General features: G+C 37.7%; 3 protein-coding genes across 3 annotated transcripts in view; 2 read left to right on the top strand and 1 right to left on the bottom strand.

The window, feature by feature from the left end:
• LOC134795329 (TBC1 domain family member 12-like) overlaps nt 1–11,212 on the bottom strand; it is a 64,008-nt gene extending 52,796 nt beyond the window's left edge. The window contains exon 1 of the mRNA XM_063767151.1: nt 10,314–11,212. Within this exon, the coding sequence (XP_063623221.1) occupies nt 10,314–10,741 (428 nt within the window). The 5' untranslated portion in view covers nt 10,742–11,212. The remainder of the gene's footprint in view (nt 1–10,313) is intronic.
• LOC134795314 (retinol dehydrogenase 11-like) lies at nt 8,017–9,535 on the top strand. Its single transcript, XM_063767132.1, has 2 exons — nt 8,017–8,929; nt 9,022–9,535. Exons 1-2 carry the CDS (start codon nt 8,225–8,227, stop codon nt 9,361–9,363), a joined length of 1,047 nt encoding a protein of 348 aa, XP_063623202.1. The 5' UTR covers nt 8,017–8,224; the 3' UTR covers nt 9,364–9,535.
• Nucleotides 11,213–11,514: 302 nt separating the features above from the next.
• On the top strand, nt 11,515–19,206 carry LOC134795890 (sorting nexin-14-like). The gene is made up of 7 exons (XM_063767821.1): nt 11,515–11,671; nt 11,748–11,904; nt 13,490–13,600; nt 14,669–14,800; nt 15,938–16,161; nt 18,162–18,315; nt 18,991–19,206. Exons 1-7 carry the CDS (start codon nt 11,565–11,567, stop codon nt 19,204–19,206), a joined length of 1,101 nt encoding a protein of 366 aa, XP_063623891.1. The 5' UTR covers nt 11,515–11,564.
• The last annotated feature ends 2 nt before the right edge of the window (nt 19,207–19,208 follow it).

Genomic DNA, 19,208 nt, shown 5'->3' with positions numbered 1-19,208 from the left:
TGATTACTGCCGCGGTACAAACTGGAGTAACCAGTATAGCACATTGTGTTGCTTGGTTGTGAGTCAGTGTACCTATGCAATATGTGACCAAACGTTTTGCTGGTTCAAGATTAATGAGTCTTAGGTTAGTCATCATTTCCTTGGTGAGTAATTAGCATTATCAAGACGTAATGGATTCATCTAATTAGCTTATTGTGTGTAGCCTGCTAAGTAAAACCTTAGTTACAAAAAATGTTGAGAGCTTTGGGGTTTCCGGTCTTTTATCATTGGTGAACGGATTGTTTTCATTACGAGTAGGTATAGTTGAATCATCGAGAGCGTGGAATTGCATATGTAGTAGTATTGTTTGTTTACAGGCATTCTATATTTGAATTTTCTATTTTCTTGTACTATCAGCATACAACCACTACAAATGCAATTCCATCTTCTCGATAATTCAACTATAAGTATGTTACTCGTGTAGCAGCGTAAGTTGGTACGCGAACAAAACTTAAAAAATAACTTTTTCAGTGCCCATGCATGCTAGTCCCTTGCTTGCATGATTATGCTAAGTAGTTTTTCATTCAGAACATTGTATACACTTGAGCCGATGCTATTGCCACAACACAGCATATAGGCCTGTCAAGTCTAGATATTTTGTATTAATACTCTTGTCTGCCACTAGGCCCAAGTCTGGTCTAAAAGGGCTCGGGATTATTTGTAGAAATATCATTTATAAATTCATAGAATAATTTTGGAAGAAAGGTATATTTTGCAGGTTCTACTGTACCCGTAGCGCCCTCAACAAGTTTCACATTTCGAAGACACGTACGAGGCCTGAGAATTCGGTTCGCTTTCTCGGTTCTAATAGTTTTTCTACTGTGCGAACTATATGTTCCGAGGTCTTATTCGTTCATTACTCTAGCTAGGCACAATTCATTGATCTGCCACTGACTTCTATGCTTATCGATATCGACAAAACCTCAAAACTACGCATTGTTCACGAAAACAATAGTCGTACTGCAATTAATACCGCATTTCAGCTAAACCCGAGTACAATACCATTCTAGTGACGTAACCCGTATTGCCGGCAGCTGCAAAACACATAAATGGCTGAATTCCGACACAATAACAGCAACACTCGTAATTGACCATCGGTAGACGTTATGTCTAGGGCAATAAGGTTTACAAAACGTCAATGGACAGTGTTGATGATGGTACCAGGGGTGCGAAACTCCTCCCTTCGGGCAAACTCGGCTCCGTTCGGCTCAGCATTGCTCCGAGCAATTATTAGGGTTGACACAACTTGACGTCCCTTTGCGTGCACGGCCACAGATAATGGCTTGAATTTTGACAACCCTAAATAGCCGAAAGGGATAGTGCCATATATTAGAAAGGGACAGCATGATTCGACCCTGAACCGCTGTCAAACTTCGGTTTTGTAGGTAGTTTCCTTTCTGTACGGTAGTACTATTATTTATTCTGTGATGGTACCTACAAAGTAAGTAACATAAGTCATGGACTGGTTTAGTCATATGCAACGTCATTAATTATAGCAAAGGTTTTAGAGTGGTAATTTTAGACGAATGAGCTCAAGTAGGTGAATCATTCTCGTATCTGTGGATGGCTAATACTCTTATGCTCGGTTGCACCAAACCGTCTGTCACCGTTAAAGCATTCGTAAAATTTTAATGTATGGGAAGTTTCTTAGAACTCTGCTGCGTAACGCTGATCAGTCTATTAACTGTGGTTGGTGCAACTGGCCCTTACTCTAGTATGTTTAGACTCAGGCGCAAATCTGGAGAATGACGTTTTATTACCACACTTTAACTTATTTTCAAGTGCTGAAATCTTAAAAAACGCATATACGCAAAACGCATTGGAAGGGGTAGACCTCGGCGGACTTTCTCTGATCAGATCGGGGAAAACCTGAAGAAAGGCCAGGGCCAGGTCAAGAGCACCCTAAACCGGCGAGCGTGTATGAGGAATGTTATGATTTTATGAAAGTGAAGGAAGCGAAAGAGGTACAGTCGCCATCAGATATATCGGAGCGGCCAAGGTGTTCACAATATCTGAACACGCACTCTAACGCCCTGACAATAGAGGCGTGTTCAGATATTTTTGAGCACCTTGGCCGCTCCGATTTATCTGATGGCGACTGTACGTCAGGATCGTAGCAAGTGGAAATCCGTGGTCTCTGCCTACCCCTCCGGGAGATAGGCGTGATCAGAAGATCAGCGCTGGAAGTCGCCAGCAACATGCTGAGATGGGGCCATTTCGTGACACTTTATTTTTCACTATGTTTTTTTCTATGTATGTCTATTATCTGTGTGTTTACGAATAACAAACTATTCTATTCTATTCTATTATGTTTGTATGTATGTATGTATGTATACGCAAAATTCGGCTTTTAATACTGATTTGCTTTGCAACCGCAGTATTCATAAGGCACTAAGATTATGTAGGTTAAAGGGTTATAAGATGTGGTTACGCAATCGTTGCATAAAGGCGTGAATGGATGAACCGCAAGCCGCTAATGCATATTTTATGAATGCTACTTATGCGACATCGCCGTGTGTCAGACGCGGGCGAGACGCGGAAATGATTCCTTTGACCCTCGAAATGTAATTTCTTGAACAATTAAATCATCCTACCTCTCTGAAATTTTTGACATTTTGTCATTTTTAGCGCGAAGAACTTTTAACATACCACAATGGACAACGCAAGCTGGAAGAGGCGCTGCCGTAGCTGTATAATATTGTTACTGGGTATAGGTGGATATAATTCTTCTAAAGAAAAAAAATAGTTACTCGCCCAAAATTAGGGCCGGTTCCTCGAAACTCCTACAAGTCGAAATTGAGCGAGATGAGTGATGCCATTCCATTAGTTTTTTGGAAGTTCAGTGGGTTTTCTATTAAGGTTCATTTAGACGGCGGTATTTTATCGGTCGGCTGAATTGGATGTAATCTCAATGTTTTAACTAAAATCACATGTTTCGCGCGCCATGTAATTCTAAGGTACCTACTAATCCAAGGATGCGCGCGCAAAATTGTGGATTTTGCAGAAAAACTCAAGCAGATGCTTTAGAAACGTCAGGTGGCTTGGCGAGACCGTAGGACGTGAGCTATAACGTACACAAAGACATCAGGTGTTTTATCGACACCTGCTTTGATACAAGAATGTAAGTCATGTACGTCCATAAACAATACTAAAGGACATTTCTTTGTTTGATAAAATGCTAATTAGCCGCTGGAAACGACTGTTAACATTATATTGCACTTCATACTGAATCCATCATCTTTAAAAAGTCACAAAAACCCACCGCCAAAAAACCCGCTGCGGACACGATACAATCAATGTTACATGAAACTTGACATGAACATTCAGCATATACAGTTTAAGTTTGTAGTTTTAAAATTAAAGCGTGACTTCGAGTACATGGCGGCGGCTACTTTCTTGTGACTCTTGAAATTTGCGTACGATGTCCAAGAATATCTTATGGCTCCTCTACACGATGGGCCAGCGCCGGCCACTCCAAGAGACGCAGCCATGCGGTAGAATGAAATAGCAATATCACTTGCTCCCTCTAACTCTATTTTTATATTTTTATTTTTATTTTTTTATTTTTATTTTTTTTTATTTCTTATCAAAATATCGGTAAATAAATCATAAAAATTTTAATTCTTTTTTTTTTATGACGCTTTCGTTTTTTCTTTACGCCATATTTTTCTTTTTTGCTGCTTTTAAACTCAAAATAACTATTAATTTATTTTTCACTTACCGTCCTTTATTATTATGTTTTTTTTATATATATATATATATATATTTATATTTTACTAATATTTAATGTCACTCCCTAAGGCCTTGGCAGAATAACAGCGTTGGAATTTGCCTCGTTTGCAAATTGCAACAATATGCTGAGACAGGGCCTTTTCCCTACGGCACACATTGCTGGACCCAAGTGTGTATTCTTTTCTCTGTTTTTTTTTTAATGTGTACATAATTTCTTTGTTTTGCTGTTCTAATTATCTTATTTCTTTCATCTTATTGTCCTGTGTATGTGTGTTTTATGGAATAAATGTCTTTCTTCTTCTTCTTCTTCTAACGCATAAATGCGTCCCTTGGAGTGGCCGGCGCTGGCCCATCGTGTAGAGGAGCCATTAGGGAAGCTACGCACACTACCTAATATGTTATGGCGGATGTATAGGTAATTGAAGAGTGTAATTGTATTGAAAAAAAATAACGGGGGTCAATCACGAGGCTCAAAAGAGGCTCGAATGTGTGCTCGTATTTATATTTATAGACACCGCAGTGACGCAAGACTTTTTCTTAGAACTTAGGGACAAACTGGCGTGAATCTAGGTAGGATGCAGCAATGTATAGAGGTTCACGATCACTTCACGATACAAGGTCAGGGTTGGTGAAAGGGACCGGCCGGCCGAAACAGGTTCCCTCGGTCAAGCGGCGGGATAGGCCATTGTACTTAAATACATAAAAGTTACGTGGAATTATGCTCAGCGCGCTCGATTATATTTTGTTTCTGGTAAGATTTTCTACAAACATAATATGCGGTAAGGCATTCAATGTACAGTCACCATCAGATATATCGGAGCGGCCAAGGTGTTCACAATATCTGAACATGCACTCTAACGCCCTGACAATAGAAGCGTGTTCAGATATTTGTGAGCGCCTCAGCCGCTCCAATATATTTGATGACGACTGTACCCGACTGTCGGTGATTTGATTGTCTTTGAAGATCATGAAATTTATTCAGTCGTAAAAAAAATATATTTCGCTACATTATTTGTCGGACCGATCTGCACGGAGTATAAAAACAGAACTTTTAGAACAATCAAGTGATATAAAAGGGCACTTAAAGATAAACGAAGGTTACTTATTTTGGGCGACATTGAATTATGGTTTATGTAAAAGCAAATAAAAACTTTTTTGTGTCAACCTACTATATATGTGTGTCAACCTGTATGACAGCTACCTAGCTAAAGACAGAAAATTATTGCTGTTATCTTAATACAACATTACCTGACCTGAATGATTATATTAAACTCGTCTGCCTAATTATATTTTATAATTTTGTACAGGTGGAGATAAGGCCAATGAGGCTCATCTGCCAACTTGTCATCAATTTTTTCTTTAGTGTTGTTAGTTAAGGCTCGATTTATAAAGGGTCTGTCTAGACCTCAAGGCTAATTTAGCATTGACGGCTTAAGCCTTTGAGCTTCATTCGAGTCTCAATTAATGTCAAAAATCAGACTACTTTTTATTTAGTTTTTATCACGTATCATTGCTATGGCAATTATTGTTATTTAAATTAGCTGAATGACGTCTTATCACTACAAATATCATCAGAAAATCCATTAAGCTCTTATAATAATCAGATTAAATAATACGTGTGTCAATGCATTGCATATAAATACTATCATAGTCTTCATCCTGTTTTCGATTATTTTTATCTTTACTTAATGTATTTTTTCATCATTGAATTTAGGATGTATAAGTAGTATAAGTACCTACTAGGAGGTATATTTGAATTTAGTTTATACGCTTAGATATCACTTAATGGTATCTTCTGCAAGTAAATCGTTTTTACGCCCGGGAAAAAGCGTACGATGATCAGAATTAGATGTCCCATTTTGCGAAGCGCTTCAAGAGTTATTTACTTCTTACTCTTCTCAAAGAGGTGGGTCAAAATAGCCACGGTATGGGTGCCGCAAGACGGGCGACGATCTGGTAGGCCCAGACGGAGATGGCGGGATGACCTGGACGCATATCTCAACGACTGGCCGGAGATTGTTCAAAATCAGGGGGAGGCCTTTGTCCAGCAGTGTGACACCGTATAGGTTTATAATAATAACAAAGACATATGTAACTTCGTATAAGACGAATAAAGTCTAAGGAAAAAACGTGCCTCGGGATTCAAGTAAAAGTCATTCTCGAATAGATGGCGCACACACCTTTAGCCTATCCTCGGCTAGATGGCGTGACGACACTGTTTCATATTTAACAATTTTAACACATAGATATCAGTGAATGAACATGGATCAAAATAATATAAAAATAATAAAATCATTTATCCATATACATAATTTTTTTGATAACTTTATACGTTTCCATTTTGAGTTTTAGTCGTGTGTCGATAGATGGCAGTAAATTTACAGTGACTACAAAATTTACAATGACAGGACCCCTCTATACTATCTATTCTTTTTGATAATAATAAACTCTTCACAGCTTGTAAGGTACCTTTCTTTGTAGTTGCAAATTGAGTATTGGATTTTATTTAACCTTACGGTCATAGCCGTCATAGGTGACTTTCCGTTGATGATATCATGTTGGTCTGAAAGTTCGACCGTTCGAAGATTGTATCAACGTGACGTCACCAAAGTGCAATTGTGCAGCCAGGCGAAGCTAGATGCAGTGCATCACACTCAATTGCATTTCCGTTTTATAGCTGTTAAGAGAAATATTAAAACTGAAGTAAAGATGCAAAAAAATACCTCATATTAGCTCAACCATAAGGAGTAGGTACAGTCAGCACCAGAAGTTGCTAAGCGGGCCAGGTGTTGAAAATGATCTTGACGCGGCTTTATTGTTAAGAGAATAAAAGCGTGTCAAGATAATTTTGAACATCTCGCCCGCTTAGCAACTTCTGCTGCTGACTGTACTACTTATATACTAGTTTTGGAAAGGGCATCGACTCCTAGCCAGGTATAACAGTTACCCCTAAACCAGTAACTACAACAAACCATAGCGATCAGGTTTGATCCGCGAATTCCATCATTAGAGTACTAAATTAGTGATTTGAGGACATTTACCCTTCCCGGAAATATTCTCAATGAGTAAATTATCGGGAATATTACTGTTCCCCAAGTCATTACGGAAGGTTGACTTTAAAGTGGTAACACACTATCGCACCGCACCGCGACCTCGGTGCGTCGCACCCATAAGTAAGAGCGAGAAAGAGATATCTGTTTCTCGCTCTCACTTATGGGTGCGACGCACCAAGGTCGCAGTGCGGTGCGATAGTGTGTTACGGCCTTTATACTCGACCTGCTATCGACTAAGCCAGCGGTCGGCAACCAGCGGCCCTCGGGCCGTATGCGGCCCGCGAACCTCTCGGTTGCGGCCCGCGAGCCTTCCTGGTTATTTTGTATGTATTATTGACAAACGACAATGTCTGCTAAAGTCACAAATATTACCAAAGTGCGGCCCGCGTCAACTTCGTTAACTATTATGTGGTCCTTGGCTACTAAAAGGTTGCCGACCGCTGGACTAAGCAATGCATAGCTTGGCCAAAACGTATTCGGCGTCATAAGTAGGTTTTAGTAATTGTCCAATATTCAAATATCCAGCATAGGAAAAATTCCTTTGGAAGTTTACTACATTAAATATTTTGTTACGAAAACATGCTGATGTTTTATTATGTTATGGCAAAGTATTTAAATTAGAATTTGAAATTCACTAACTAACCCGTCATGGTAAAAATCCCGGTATCGTAACGGCTCATTATTGTAACAAATCGATTAGCTAGTTAGACTAACACTAATTAAAGTAAAATCTTTTTAATTTATTAGATTTTAAATGGGTATGCGCAATTTTCCAGGAACCAGAAACAGACTAAGTGCGAACACATTAAAGTAAATATTAGAGTTTGGACTGAACACACAATACCTATTATGTATAGTAGTTAGGTAAGTACATATAGTGTATTCGTCCTATTAGAGGCCGGACTTATCGTATGGCGGTCAGATAGTACGAGTACAGAGTACAACGCGTGTGTCACGACTCTACTATAGTTAAATTACCTAGTTGTTTTTTCCTGAAACATTTCTTATACTATTGACGTATAAAATAAAATTTAATCTAAGGTAATTAAATTACCTCGACCCTCTGATCTTTTTAAAAAGGATAAATGCATAAAGAGACAGGTTTATTGTTATGCGATATTTTATTCAAATTGTAAATGTCGACATTTAAAATTTATAAGCGTCATTTATTTTCTGCATCCATTACGTCATTTCAGTAATCAGTTCAGTCTTGCCAGTAGAGCGATAAACACATCTCTACGAAACCATGCGAATAAATTGCAACTAATGCAAGTAAAATCCAACTCAAAACGTGTAACGGTACAATAAGAATACAAACACGCCAGGGAGAAAGCGTCGGTGAAAGCAAGCAACGCCAGTGTGAACCCCGCGTCGCGACGAACGGACGAAATAACCTCAAAATGTCGCTCGCGATCATATCCGCGGTCATCGCTACAAGTGCCTGCATTTATTGGTACATGAACCGACACAAACCGATAAAGCACATTTTATGGGAGCTCCGCTACAATTTGGACATGCAGGGCGCGGGCTTCGGCGGCCTTATCGACGACTGGGTGAATATGACAAGGAACAAAATAGTGTTGCCAGACGCAAACAAGAGAATCGCCGTGATAACAGGCGGAGCGCGCGGTATAGGCACTGAGGTCGTCCGTGGATTATTGAAAGCTAACATGATCGTGATTATGGGAATTAGAAAACCTGAATTAGCGAAAAAACTGGCGGAACAATTCGAAAATGGAGAAAATTTGCACGCATTCCAATTGGATTTACTATCTCTGAAATCAGTGAAAGATTTTGCTGATGCAGTTTTGAGGAAGTTCCCTGATATCCATATTTTGGTAAATAACGCTGGGATAATGTTTGGAGATTATAAACTGACGGAAGACGGCTTGGAGACACAGTTAGCTGTGAATCATCTTGGACACTTTTATTTGACACATCTATTGTTGCCAGCCCTGAAAAAGGGCGGGAATGTTGGGGAATGCTCAAGAGTTGTAAATGTGTCATCCTGCGCCCATTATCCTGGGAAGATATACTTTGAGGACATAAATTCGGAACAGTATTATGACACATCAGCTGCCTACTCACAGTCAAAACTGGCACAGGTAATTTACATATCTTATTGGTCTTATTGCATATTAACATTAAGCTGGTTTGTTAGTTTGGTTTTTAATAATGTGTTTAACTCTTGTTGCAGTTGATGTCAGCGAGATATGTTAACAAGATTTTAGAAGAAAATGGCGATAGAGTAAGATGCTACTCGGTCCACCCTGGGATAGTGGACACAGATTTGTTCAACGGCACCTTGTTTAGAACAGTATTTCCATGGGCGATGAAATTATTCTTCAAAAGCCCGGAAAAAGGAGCGGTGTCTATTCTACATGCGTGTTTCAACAAAGACTTGGAGAAGAAAGGGGGTTTATACATCAGCAATTGCATTGAAGGCATTAGTAACAAGTTCTCTAAAAATGTGGATCATCAGAAAAAACTGTTTGAAATGTCTTGTGACCTAGTCAAAATAGATAAAGATTTTTTGTAGGGCATAAAAGTCATTAATTAAGTTTTTATAAATTTGGAAGACTGGTATTTATGTATAAGGGTTTTTTGTATAATAACTATACATTCCACTTTACAATTCACAAGGTTGTTATTTTTTATAATGTATGTTTAAATAAAAGTACTTAAAAGGTAATAAAGTTATTCATTTAAAATTGTTGTTTTTTGTCCCATTCCTATTAGCTTAAGCAATTATGAATTCCAAAAGATACATTTTTATCCTCGTATATGTATTGTTTAAAGTGTTTTTCAATAAAAATATATATCAATATTGTGTAGTCGTTTCAAAAATGCTAAAAAAACTGGTATAGTACCTAAATATAACAACAAAAAAATTATTTTAACTATTTTACATTATCTACAAGTTTTTTTTTAAGTAATTTAAACCAAATACAAATTCATTAATAATATTCAAATGCTGAGATATTTACATGAATATGGTAATCATTATTATCTTAAACACTCAATAAGTAGCAAGTCTTATATTTTATCACACAGATAACAATATCTGTCTTGAAAATTAATATCAGAAGAGATTTAATATTTATGTACCTACATTATTACAATAAGGCTGCATAATAGACACCATGTTACCAGTTTTGTATGTTTAATAACAATAAAATTATATGCTTTATTTATATATTTTTGAATTTCAATTTCCAAATATTACACTGTATTCCAAAAAATCTACAATATTATATTTGATTCTAAAGAAAATACATCAAAGTAAAATGACCTCTACAAATTGTCTCTCCCTAATGAGTTATGTCTGTTAATGTTATTTATTAAAAAAAAATTGATAGCCAAGACACTGACCAATTTCAGCAAATAGCTATAACAAAATCAGGATTGAATCGTTACGTATGTGTACTGGGTTGCTAGCTAGAACCGAACACATCTAAATAAACAAAGCAAGCATAAGTTACAACTTACCGGCTGAAAAATCCAGACAATCCTTTCTTCTTCAGCTTCGCCTGCTCCTGCTCCGATGTCACTTCACCAATATCCTCCTTAGAAGCACTAGATCCCAAAGAACACTCAGAAAGACTCGACACTGTGCTCGAAAAGGAACCTCCATCTTTGCCTCTCTTATGACCACTCACACTCCCTCCCCAGTTCAAAGTACTCTTTGGAGAATCACTGGTGTCACTTTTCTCACATGTTGATATCGAGAAGTTCCCTTCATCACTGAAACTACTCTTCTTAGACAACTTATCAAGGTCGTCTGAAGTGTCTTCCGAAGGTTTCTCCACTTTAGGGCTCACGAAATGCAGCTGCTTAGTGATGGGGTTGTAAGCTAGCTGCATGTTGTCGAGAGCCTCGCTCAGCCGCATCCCGCCCTTCTGGCATGGCGAAGCCATCGCGAATGTTTGAATCTCGAACGCGCTCACAGACTCTGGTCATGTTTACGCGCTATGGGGTTTCCCAGAATAGCCATTGTTGATATTTTCGTCAGGCGTTCAGAGATTTAATGTTTTCATTACGGCTCTAGCGGATCACTTAATAGCACTTAATGTTTTATCATAGTGTAATTAGTTTTGCATATACATACATAACAACCTTCGTTTACGGAAACAATATGTTGTATAAATATTTACAGTATATTAATGAATACTTCTACACATTAACTAATGTTCCATAATAGGTATGGATATTATTTACACTACGAAATATTTTTTTTTTTGCCTTAACTAAACATACTAAACACAAAGCACACACCCATCGCCTTTTACTTTCTACTGTAAATAAATTGACATTTGCTCGCTTCGCCTTGGCAAGCTAGCTCGGTCCATAGTCCGTGTTGTACCAATACCAAAACAATATGCTCCTTTTCATTCCTCTTATGGTCATCAAAGCTTAGTGCAAGTGAGAAAACATTTTAGCAGTAGCTTCAACGCTCAATTCGGACGCAAATTTCTAGTGTCAGTATTACTGTGAAGTTAGCTGGCGTAAGGTTATGCTATAAAATTTGAAAGAGCCATTTCCGTATGCTTAAAGTTTGAATATGGTGCTTCTTTGATTTGGTAGCATACAATAAAAATGACAGCTTGTAACTATCTTCATTCAGTTTAATGCGTTTCGTTACTGCATGTACATTACAAACGGTCTAAATGTTAAGCTCACTTCACTTGCCACATAAAAAAAAACAAACGTCATCAATATGTCACCATTGTTCGCTTAGCCATGACTGAAAGATGTCAAACGAAGTTTACGGAAAAATTTGAAAATCAAAATTATGTTATTTATGTGGGAATCATTGTTGCTTCGCTAGCCGTGTCATATGTTTACAGGTACAATATTATAAATACTAACCGGTGAGTTCTATCACTGCTTCGGAAATTGTTAACGGCGTTGCAAAATTTGCAGATTTCACTTCGCGACGATAGCAGTCACCTATGTGCTGGGATGTGTGGCTTGTTATTACGGGCTGAATTCTAACGTTCTAGACAGTTTAGTGAATAAAATAAAGTGCCATTCAGTGGTGAGCAATGTTGAGAATGAGGCCGAGAAAAGCGGCGAAACGGTGAGTTAAACGGACACCATTTATATTGTTTACGCTGTAATTAAAAGGTCGTTTGCGTCGACGCCTCTTTATTACGTACTCATTATCCTTCATAATCGTGCAGGATTGTGTAAAGAATCATGATTTGTTATGTATGAAATTTGTTTACATACTTGTTGATTTCTAAGTGTCAACTTGATTTCACTTAAGATTCATTGAGGTAGGTTGTTATAAAAAACGGACTTGTTATGAAAGTAGTTCAGATTACATGCAGTAAAAGCTTTATAAAGACTAATGCAGCAAAATTATATGTAAACATTTTGAAAATTAAGTTGTGTATTGTTTTGCTTTCTAGTAAGTTTTTAAGTATTATAATTAACTTAACAAATTAACGAAAACATGTAATATAAAAAGCGCTGGTGCCTAGCCGTAAGAGCGTGCGACTTTCAATCCGGAGGTTGCGTGTTCAAACCCCAGCTCATACCAATGAGTTTTTCGGTACTTATGTATGAATATCATTTGATATTCACTAGTTGCTTTTCGGTGAAGGAAAACATCGTGAGGAAACCGGACTAATTTTATTTTTATTTATTTATTATAATGTCACTTACTGTATACATACACCAAACATGACACATAGGAATATAAGCATTAAATTGAATTACAATCTGGGGACTAATCACAATAAGGCCTAGTTTCCCCTCTGGGTTGGAAGATCAGATGGCAGTTGCTTTCATAAAAACTAGTGCCTACGTCAAATCATGGGATTAGTTGTCAAGCGGACCCCAGGCTCCCATGAGCCGTGGCAAAATGCCGGGATAACGAGAGGAAGAAGATGTAATATCAAACTGCCTTACATACCTTAAATTATTCGCCTACTTATAGATATTTTGTCTGTGCACTTTAGAGCACTATTTTATCTAACTATCCAGAGCTGAGATACGCGTCATACTCGTGAACGGGTGCTGTTTGTGGAGACTGGTCTGTTTAAGCTAACATGAGCTATTATACTTAGTAACTTTCTTTTTGAGTTTAATTACAGTGAGACGCCTCATTCTGCTCTCGTATGTTTCTTTTCTCCTAATGAATGTGTTAATTATACAGGATTTTGACTCTTACATCTCTAAGGACAATTTGATAAACTATATAATCTTAAAGTTCTGACACCTAGAGACATTTACACCTCTAAATATTATAGATTTTACTTGTGTTTTTGTATCTGTTTTTTTTTTAATATTATTATTATAGTTTTTGTTTATGTAATTCGACATTAAGAGACCATATACATCTCTAAGTAATTGTAATACGTTAGTTTGAATTGGTAGTTGCAGTTAGTTGTATTTGATAAAATTGTTACAAATACAAAATACAAATACAAAATACAAATGCCTTTATTTCATTACTTTAATTGTTGATGTATTGATTAATATTGTATTGTTATTTTTGCTTGTATGTAAATTCAATGTTGACATGTAAAAGTGCCCTTGTGGCCTATTTGCTGAATAAATGTTGAAGTTGAAGTTGAAGAGCTTCCGTAAAATCTATAGATATAATAAATAAAATTGTCTTCATCTATATTATAATTGATTCAGTAATGTTCAAGCAGGGTTGTGCTACATGTGGCTCTGACAGCTGTCCCCGACATGACTCTGCCGCATCCTCGGAGCCCTGGGTGGGGCTCCAAATACACAAACAGTTGGACGAAGCCATTGAACAGGTGAGCCCTTTTATTTTATCTTATTAATTTTTAAATAATTCAACTACAATCTATATTCATTATTTAAGTTTATCAAGTATTGGCCCTGAATATATAGATATCTAGATATATTGAATACCTGTACAATGTATTGTATTGTACTCTCAAATTAAACATACATATATCTGTATTCTGTATTAAGCATGGAAAATTTACTTTACAAATATTCCTATCATCTTTGTTGATAATTCTCATTAAGATAAAGATATAGTGTAAATTGCCATTTGCTATAGATAGATGATGACAGATAGAGATAACAACTTAAATTAGCATTAACGAAACATAGGTTATAATAATACATAAGCTTTGCTTAGTTCAGTATCATGCTGTATCTCACGAACCGTGATAGCTAGACAGTTGAAATTTTCACAGATGATGTATTTCTGTTGCCGCTATGACAACAAATACTAAAAACAGAATAAATAAATATTTAAGTGGGGCTGCCATACAACAAACATGATTTTTTTGTGGTTTTTTGCATAAGATACGGAACCCTTCGTGCGCGAATCTGACTCGCACTTGGCCGGTTTTATAACTTAGTATTAGCTGGAAAACAATGTTTCATTTATTTCAAACAGCCAAAGTGTACTTTGAACAATTTCGTAATCTGCTGGTGTTAGCGTCATTAGTCATTACGATAGGTTATTGTCAAGGGCTATTTTATAATTTATTCATTTTTTAAATAACAATAAACACATGAATATTGGCTTCTAAAAAGTATTTGGTTTAGAAAAGGTTGTTAAAATAATGTTTTGCTTCGTTCTGTATACAAACAAAACAAAATCAACCCAATTCCCTGCACTATAGGTTCAAATTTCAGTGGCAAATTTTAGACTATTATTTTGTATGCCTGGGCCTTAGCAGGTTAAGATGGTCTTCCCAACCAAAAGTTTTGCAACTATGGGAAGACCCACATTAACCATTAACAAAAAAAATAGTCATGTCGTCCTTGTCTACAGTATTTTAAGATACACTTGTTGATTTAGTTTTGATTCATATTGACCAGACTCATATTTTGGTTGTTTTCAGTTTTACAACGCGATACTGGAACAGTTTATCGGCGCGTGGTACAAGAGATTGTCAGAGAGATGGCTTTTTACTGACGAGTTGAGGTTGCAACTCAGACGAGCGTCTGCTAGACTTCTGCGGAGGGCGCTGAAGGTAAACTGGACCTTACGTCAGAAATAGACAGTTTTAAATAGCATGGCAACGGCGAGTGTCAGAGGGGTGACTGTTTCTTCGTCCGCTTCCTCGCGTTATCCCGGCATATTACCACGGCTCATGGGAGTCCGCTTGACAACTAATCCCAAGAATTGACAGAGGGGAAAAAATAGGCTTTATTGGGATTAGTCCGGTTTCCTCACGATGTCTTCCTTCACCGAAATGTAACTGGTAAATATCAAATAATATTTCGTACATAAGTTGGCACGAGCCGGGGTTTGAACCTTCGAGCAACACGGAAGGGAGGCGGCATTCGCACTATTTCCCCTCTGCCGAGGTACAAGATTAGCGCGTCAATCTAATCTAGCGCGGGTAATAAAACTAGTTGCACTTGGATTTTTCACTAGACCGAGTCTAGACGCGCGCGTGAACACTGCTGCACAAAAATGCCTGTTTGCTCGGTTTTTTGTTGTAAAAAGAGGTCGGGGACATCAAATTTACAAAAAGAAAGTGTTACATTTCACATGTAATATTTTTTTTACATATCATACGTTTAATTACATTCAAACACAATTATTATATTTTAGTCTCATGTAATTGTTGGATTTATCGATTTTGCTCGCTCAGTACAAATTGCGGATCGGTCGAGCGACAAATCCGACTTCTCATCTCTCAGAATACAATAACATACTTCAACGAAAATGTGTTAGTGTGCGTGTTGTGACACTTGTCACTCGTCCGTACACAAAAAGAGATCGAGGTTTGCAAGATTTGTCTTTGACGTGTGTCATTTTCTATGTATTTGTGTCGTCATTACAGATTGGATTTTGTATGTAAGTGTGTGAGAAGTGCGACTGTGTGCACCTTTCCCCCCGCGAAAAATGGCAGAAAGATTTGTACGGTGAGATATCGCTTGGGCCCCTCCCTTCCGATGTGTCGGAAGCCGGTGTTGCTCGAAGGTTTGAACCCACGACCTCCGGATTGAAAGTCGCATTCTCTTACCGCTAGGCCAACAGCGCTTCCTGGCAGGCAGGGTGAATGTTTACCAACTGTTTACTGATGAGCTGAGGTGGCAACTATAGTATGAATATCTTATTTCTACATAACAATCGGTCTTTACTAAATGAACGATTTCAGGTGAACTACTCCCGTTTCCTAACGGAGCGTCTAATCCCATGCGCGCTGCGTCACTACACGCTGTACGCTGAGGCGGGAGCGGACGCGGACGCGGACGCGGGCGCGGGCGCGGGGCGGGCGGTGCACGGCGCCGCCTGCAGCCGCGCCGCAGAACTTAAATATTTAAGGAGCGTCACGGACGCTATTATGCCATATTTGCTTAATGATGACGAGTTACATAGTGCGTGAGTATTTTGTACAAATTTGTGACGTTCCACGGGAAAAGGTACCTTATGAGGGTTTCTAGTTTCGGAGATATTAAATGTTTTGTAAAGAGGTGAAAAAATGCTCAATTTTTTTTTATTGTGTGATCTGAAACCTTAATGCGTAACGTTTGTTTACCTGTTTTTATTTTTGTTATAAGTTAGTTATAAGCCTAGTAATGTCGTCTCAGAGTTTAGTAGAAAAGGTACCTTATGGAAAAAAGATTGAAAATTCCCAAAAAAACTAGTCAATACGGGAAAAGAAGTTTGGTAGAGAACTGTATTAGCATTCTGCAAAACTAATTTGATAATTTCAGTTTTGGTTGGGGCGCCTCGCAAATATTATAACCGTACATAGACCGACATCACAAATCCAAGTAGACTGCTATTATACCAAAGTTACTCTCGTCAAGTCTTTCTTAACTAGAATAATCTTCATTTGGTTTGGTCGCATGCAGTAAATCAGCCATTGGTTTGCTGAAAAATGCCAATACCCGACGCATTACCTTATGGAATATCTGAGGTCATTGAACCTCAATGCCGCTTATCTTCAATAGCAACCGAAATATATTATTGATAAGAAATAGACGATTTATACCATCTTAACCCCAAAATATTATTAGTTTATCCTAACTGTTCCATCATCATCATGCCTCATCATGTAACTTGACCACAAGGTACCTTTTCATTACATACAAATTATTGGTCTTTTTTAAGATTATTATGACGAAGAACTAATTAAATTGGGGGCAGTTTAATGTAAATTAATATTTTCTATTCATAAAAGATAAACTATAATATGATTGATATTTTGTAGTGATGTATTATTAGATTTATTTCCATAAGGTACCTTTTCGTAAATGTATGGAGCAAATACTGTTATTGTTATGTAAGTTTAAAGTGGCATAAGGGGTTAAATATAGTATTTAGTTGGGGTTTTAGGATTTATTTCATTTGAATGACAGAATTTCTTTCATATGTGCTCAGAAAAATTGATTGTGTGTCACATTAAAAGTAAAAATATTCAATTTTGTGATTTTATATGAAAAAGTCAGAAAATACATTTTCACCTCTAAATCGGTATTGTTTTTTGCTTAAACTGTCTGTCAGTGTCGTCTTCTAATAGATAAAATTTAAATCTTGAGAGCTCATTGCAATCAATCGTGAAAATGAAATAAAACTTTATTTTCAAGAGATTGGTTAGTATACACATAAATCAGTCGATATCAAAAGTTTCTATTTGCATTACAGAACAAGTCGCAATATTTTTTAATCTCAGATATATAAGGCATTATTACTTGTAGTCAACTATGTAACTTACTTCAGGAACATAGTTTTTTAGGCGGCTAAACTTAAAACTTCTCGATCGTAAAGTTGCTCATTTCACAACATTATTTTCAAAAAATCATATCTCTGTAACTACGCAACCTAGAAGGTTGATCTATTGTGTTATCGATAGCTTATTTATTGTAGATTACTGGGGTATGCATAACTCCATACCCGCCATAAGGTACCTTTGACCGTGGGACGTCACATTTCTTTATGAATTTTATAATTAATTTAAGACAAGCTTTGATGAATGGAAAAATATTGGAATCCGAGACCGTCTCTACAATCAAAATTCAAATACGAAGATCAAACACAGAATATTTCGTTGTCTATTAGCTTAATTGCTACACACACTGCTCGGAGCAGGCGCGGAGGCGGGAGCGGAGATTGAAGCGGGCGCGGAAGTGCGAGCGGAGAATTAATGAATGGAGAATGAGCCCCTGCCAACAACTTCTTATAACAAATAATGTTGTCTCTCTCTTATGCAAGACACGTTCTTTAGTTCGCTCTATAAACTGTGCGTCAATGCATAATGAATGCTCGGACCAGTCACCTAGCCGATCGCGCCCCAACACTGAGTGATATACCACCACTAAGTGATATTTTGCTGACCCGATAGAAAAGCGAGAGATTAATTGAATATTTGATTTCAGAGTATTTCACGTCCTGGTCCGTGAAATATTCGCCGGCTGGGTGTTATTGTCCCTAACGGACCTCCTGGCGGACCCTTACATAATTAACGCTCTTATAATACTGGCCACGGGGGATGAGACCATGGCGCAGTTGAAAACTACGCCCGACTATAGGGTGAGTCAAACGAATATAAACCTTATTGCTATGATATAAGGTCGTATGAGGTAGTATAGCGCGAGAGCCGGACCGATATAGCGAAACTATAAGATTGCCCACTCAGCTTGAGCCTACATGTAGAACCAGCATCAAATAGATAGTGACAGCCAAAGTGACCAAATGTACCTATCCGGTCTCATCCTTATTTCTATGGTAACAAAGCTGAGCACGATATGCGACGCTGACTGTACCCAATTGCAGCCCGAACGCAACTCACTTCATTGCGTAGCAGTGTCTCTTTCGTTAGACATATTGAGGACAGAGATACAGATAGCGCAACTCGATAACAAACCACGAATCAATTGCCGGGATAAGCCAAAGATCTACCGCGAAGATCGAAATACGGAATTGTGTACAGATGTAGTCCATAATTGTTTTCCATTGTATTTTCTCGGAAACGTTCTTATTTGTCATACTACTTCAGTCAACCTCAGTATTTTTTGTACCGAGACTGACTGAAATAGCAAGATACTTTCGTACGTTACCGTGAAAGTACGATGGAAAATAATTATGCACTACTTCTGTGTCTGTGTTCCCGTCACTATAATGCAAGAGCATATATTTCGAAATTCGATTTCTAAATGTGATGAATGATTGTATATCTATTCTCTTTTATTTTATTCTATTCCCCAGGTGGAGTTCCTGTCGACATTAGCCCGACAATCCGGTTCCACGCACGAAGAGCGAGCGCGGCTTCTTCACGTAGACCTGGAACTGCTGGTGGGCGAGCCGCGCCATCTATACGCCTTCATGCAACACGTCAAGTCTACAAGCCAGCTGCAGCTCCTACAATTTTATAAAGACATCAGTGAGTGTTATGCCATATTAAACCTTATTACAAAGAGATAGGG

Source organism: Cydia splendana, chromosome 12 (assembly GCF_910591565.1).
Source record: "Cydia splendana chromosome 12, ilCydSple1.2, whole genome shotgun sequence".
Classification (NCBI taxonomy): domain Eukaryota; kingdom Metazoa; phylum Arthropoda; class Insecta; order Lepidoptera; family Tortricidae; genus Cydia; species Cydia splendana.
This window is presented reverse-complemented; position numbering and strand designations above follow the sequence as displayed.

What these genes read in the sequence shown, in the direction of transcription:
- LOC134795890 (XM_063767821.1), top strand. Translation starts at nt 11,565, where the DNA reads ATGACTGAAAGATGTCAAACGAAGTTTACGGAAAAATTTGAAAATCAA. An exon ending in TGGACGAAGCCATTGAACAG is followed by an intron (nt 13,601 to 14,668) that starts GTGAGCCCTTTT and finishes GGTTGTTTTCAG; the next exon opens with TTTTACAACGCGATACTGGA. An exon ending in GATGACGAGTTACATAGTGC is followed by an intron (nt 16,162 to 18,161) that starts GTGAGTATTTTG and finishes ATTTGATTTCAG; the next exon opens with AGTATTTCACGTCCTGGTCC.
- LOC134795314 (XM_063767132.1), top strand. Translation starts at nt 8,225, where the DNA reads ATGTCGCTCGCGATCATATCCGCGGTCATCGCTACAAGTGCCTGCATT. An exon ending in CACAGTCAAAACTGGCACAG is followed by an intron (nt 8,930 to 9,021) that starts GTAATTTACATA and finishes CTCTTGTTGCAG; the next exon opens with TTGATGTCAGCGAGATATGT.